The sequence below is a fragment of the Cyclopterus lumpus genome, chromosome 3, assembly GCF_009769545.1.
Source record: "Cyclopterus lumpus isolate fCycLum1 chromosome 3, fCycLum1.pri, whole genome shotgun sequence".
Classification (NCBI taxonomy): Eukaryota; Metazoa; Chordata; class Actinopteri; order Perciformes; family Cyclopteridae; genus Cyclopterus; species Cyclopterus lumpus.
The window spans coordinates 28,466,315-28,470,388 of NC_046968.1; the positions used below are offsets into that span (position 1 = coordinate 28,466,315).

At 38.6% G+C, this 4,074-nt stretch overlaps 1 protein-coding gene across 1 annotated transcript; it reads right to left on the reverse strand.

The window, feature by feature from the left end:
* Window positions 1-392: 392 nt before the first annotated feature.
* Window positions 393-3,852, reverse strand: LOC117728856 (high choriolytic enzyme 2-like). The gene is made up of 10 exons (XM_034529783.1): window positions 3,762-3,852; window positions 3,587-3,666; window positions 2,838-2,880; window positions 2,680-2,727; window positions 1,874-2,005; window positions 1,671-1,788; window positions 1,402-1,580; window positions 1,217-1,298; window positions 587-711; window positions 393-484 (listed from the first exon to the last, which is right to left on the reverse strand). The coding sequence occupies exons 2-10, from the start codon at window positions 3,632-3,634 to the stop codon at window positions 477-479; spliced, it is 783 nt and encodes a 260-aa protein (XP_034385674.1). The 5' UTR covers window positions 3,635-3,666; window positions 3,762-3,852; the 3' UTR covers window positions 393-476.
* Window positions 3,853-4,074: the final 222 nt, after the last annotated feature.

The following is a 4,074-nucleotide window of genomic DNA, read 5'->3' on the forward strand; positions in this document are numbered from 1 at the left end:
TGACTTCATGTTAGTCTATAGAGGAACTCCATCACGGTCACATGACTTCATGTCTATAGAGGAACTCCATCACGGTCACATGACTTCATGTTAGTCTATAGAGGAACTCCATCACGGTCACATGACTTCATGTCTATAGAGGAACTCCACCACGGTCACATGACTTCATGTTAGTCTATAGAGGAACTCCATCACGGTCACATGACTTCATGTCTATAGAGGAACTCCACCACGGTCACATGACTTCATGTTAGTCTATAGAGGAACTCCATCACGGTCACATGACTTCATGTTAGCCTCTAGATAACCCACTTAAAGAGCACATTGACTTTGAGACAGGAAGTGAAAACAAACGACTCATTTGTGTGCTTGATTCTTTATTCTTTATTCTTGCAGTATATTACATCCTGCCTTGGGTCCTAATCGTGACCGCCTGAGGGTCGAAGTATCTGGAGGCCGACTCGCTCCCGCCATCTTTAAACTCCTGTTTGAGGAAAAACCAAGCGACAGGCCTCTGGTTGGTACCTGACGTATAACATGTCAACACTACTGAGCACGATGCGTTCAGGCTTCGTCTTCTACTCACGGCATTGGTAAAGCCTGTTGACGCGGGAGACGTCGTTTTGGCTCATATATTTGGCGCCTCCAATCCTGAGGTTGGGGTTTGCCTTGGAGATGATGGTCGGCCTCCGGTTTTTGGAGAAGGCGAAACTGAAGAAGGGCACGCGAGCGCCACAGAGTGGGCGTGAAGAGTTGCACAATCAGGCTCAAGTTGTACAGTTGGCTTTGTCACATGTACCCATGTACCTCTTTTGGGCAACTCATGGTGTATGTGTGTGTGTGTGTGTGTGTGTGTATATATATATATATATATATATATATATATATATATATATAATATATGTGTGTTTGTATATATTTATTTTACATATATATATATATATATATATATGTGTGTTTATATATTTGTGTATATATACGAATATGTATGTATATAAATATATGTGTATGTATATACTGTGTAGCAGACTATATGTTGTAATAAACACTTCTATCAGCTGAACATGAACACATTATACGTTATAATAAATGATACAACATAATGTAATGTTGTCTGAATGTAGGACTTGTACATGTAGCATTAATGTGCTAATTTAACTTTGGTGGAAGACCTGAGAGCTTCCTATAATATGATAACTCATAACTGAAGACTCACTTTCCGTAGTGCATGACCGAGTTAAAGTCGTACGGAGTTCCCAGGTTGTTAGTCGCCTTCTTCTGGAATTGTCTTTCCCTTCCTGCAGCAGGAGAGAGCAGAGCACACACGAGTGTAACCGAGGCCGGACATCGTTTGACCGAGGATGCAATCGAGAGGAGAAGGTTCCCGTGGGGTGAGCTCACCTCGCCTGATGTTCTGGAAGAGGATGGAGACGTAGTTGTCCCTGTCGGAGCGGACCTGCTCGTGGTTGAAGCCCAACGCGTGGAGAACCTCGTGCTGCACCGTGCCAGTGGACACACAACCGTTCTTCCTCAGGGACACCGCCTGCCCTCTGCTCTGACGGCCCATGCTGGACCAACACCTGTCACACACACACACACACACACATTAAAAATCACCTTTTCATGTTAGACGTAGCTGTGTGTGTGTGTGTGTGTGTGTGTGTTCCTACCCGCTTCCAGAGTAGAAGTGGATGAACTGTCTGTGCGTCCTCCTCCAGACGAAGCGGATGCAGGTGGAGGCGTGGAAGGTCAGCAGGCCTCTGATGATGACGTTGCGCTCTGTTCTGGCTGCAGAGACAAAGAGAGGCGCTCCCTTCAAGCATTGCAGCGCTTTATGTTTTAAGGGGTCAAAGGTTACGTTGCTGCCACTCACTGTAGGCGGAGGAGATGGAGACGGGCACGTAGACGTATCTTCCATATTTGGGCCACTTGCAGCCCCTTCTCACGCAGGGATCAGCGTTCCTCTGCATGTTCGGTTTAATGTCGCCGTCCTCGAGGTGCGTTGCTGCAGAACAACGTGTATGAATATATGAAGCAGGGATTCATGTTTTATGTTCAATAGATGTGTGATAAGAATGCAAGTAACATTATTATTATTATTATATTATTATTATTACATAATTATTATATTGTTATTATAATTATAATAATTATATAATTATTATAATTATTATATTATTATAATTATATTATTTATATTATTATAATTATATTATTATATTATTATGATTATGTTACTATTATTAAATTATTATTATTATTATATTGTTATTATTATTATTATTATTATTACTATCGTTATATAATTATAACTATATAATTATATTATTATTATTATATCATAATTATTATATAAGGATAATTATTTTATTATATTATTATAATAATAATTATATATATATATTTTTTTTTATTACATTATTATTATATTATGTTGTTGGTTCTTTCATTCTACTAAATATTTAATCAAATAAAACAGACTTTTTACAAGTTACAAAACATATTGTCCTATTAACACTAAAAAAGACAAATATGTTTCACAACACGTCTGAATGAGGAAGAGAAGACAGCGAATCCTCACACTGAACGAGCTGAATGTTTATGGACTAATCGTTGATCGATGGCGATTGATTGACTATCATAATAACACATTGGATTATTTAATAACGTCTGTCTCACTGATTCCTTCGTTGGCTCTCGCGATGGATTCAGGGACGTCCAACTCTCCTGAAAGCAAGCGGAGAAAAAACCAGACGAGACCAGAAAGCAGCGGTTTAGTTTGTGAATGAAATACAGGACGTCAATATTTTGGGGATATTTTCTATTATTCAACTCACCTGCCAGAGGGTCATCAGTTAGAGTGCCTTCATCAGCTGCTCTCTGAAACACAAAGCAGTGCACATTTTAAAAACCAGACTATTAAAAACATAAATTAAAGGATAACAATCCTATCAGAAAAAGACTGATAGAAAGACCCCTTAAAGCAAGACAATTTAACACAGATTCTAAATATCTTTTCTAAATCCTTCTGCACCAAAGCATCTCTGAGATATGAGCCAAAGAACACATTTTTAAATAATATACGTGAAATATATGTTTTGGTACATGAGAAAATTCAAATTGCCCAAATGTCCATTTCACCTAATGTATCTGTACTCAAACCTCTCTAACTTTGTTCTGCTTTACTTGTTCAAAGTCAAACTTTACAGAGAGACTGGTCACATGTTGTTTCATGACCTCTGATGTGCTTTTCTGTTTCTGTCCATCCTTCCAAGAGATAATCATCCTGAAAGTGCTTTTTTTTCTAGGCGAACCTAGGAATTCAACTTTTGCTGTCTTTCATCTTTATTTACTCTAACAAATATAATAATATGTACATATTATTATATTTGTTATATGTGTTACATCTGAAAAGCCCACATGGTCGGTGTTTAAAAGGTTAAAGCTTTCATGAAATAATAAATTCACCCCTCTCTCCCCCCAAAATGAATTATCTTAAAACAATTTTAAAAAATGAATCAACCATGAAAAAGTTGCTTTTTTCCTTTAGTTAAATAACAATATTTCATTTCATTTTTTCACTCACCGCAGGAATGGCCAGGAGGAAGAAGAGGACGAGGAAGGCTGGAGTCATGGCGACGGTCTTCTGGAGCAAAACTTCAAAGTCTGAAAGCCAGAGACGGGTTTGGTGGTTAAAGGTGAAGTGCAGAGTGAGAGGAGGTTAGAGGAGCAAGGGAGCAAGGGAGCAAGGAGACCAGTACCTGTTGGCCCTGGAGCTGATGCTCGATGCTGCAGGTGTTCGGCCGCTGACTCTTTATAGGCCGTCGCGCTGGGCGTGTTCCACCTGTCACCTGCTCAGCTGTCAGTCACAGAAGAATAAGACATGACAAAGGAACAGAAAGTGTTCAAGACAATAATGATGCACTTTAATTACCCCTGAGGCCGTTTTTAAATTACATTTATATTGTTGTATTACTGATGCATTATACTGTATTCTACTGTATTATATTGTATTATATTGTATACTACTGTATTCTATTGTAGTCTACTGTATTGTATTCTACTGTATAATAT

Bases quoted from the DNA above. Each gene is read 5' to 3' on its own strand.
- LOC117728856 (XM_034529783.1), bottom strand. From the start codon at position 3,634: ATGACTCCAGCCTTCCTCGTCCTCTTCTTCCTCCTGGCCATTCCTGCG. The intron at 2,728-2,837 runs GTGAGTTGAATA...GCTTGCTTTCAG, and splicing joins AACTGATGACCCTCTGGCAG to GAGAGTTGGACGTCCCTGAA. The intron at 1,789-1,873 runs GTGAGTGGCAGC...TTGTCTCTGCAG, and splicing joins CTCCATCTCCTCCGCCTACA to CCAGAACAGAGCGCAACGTC.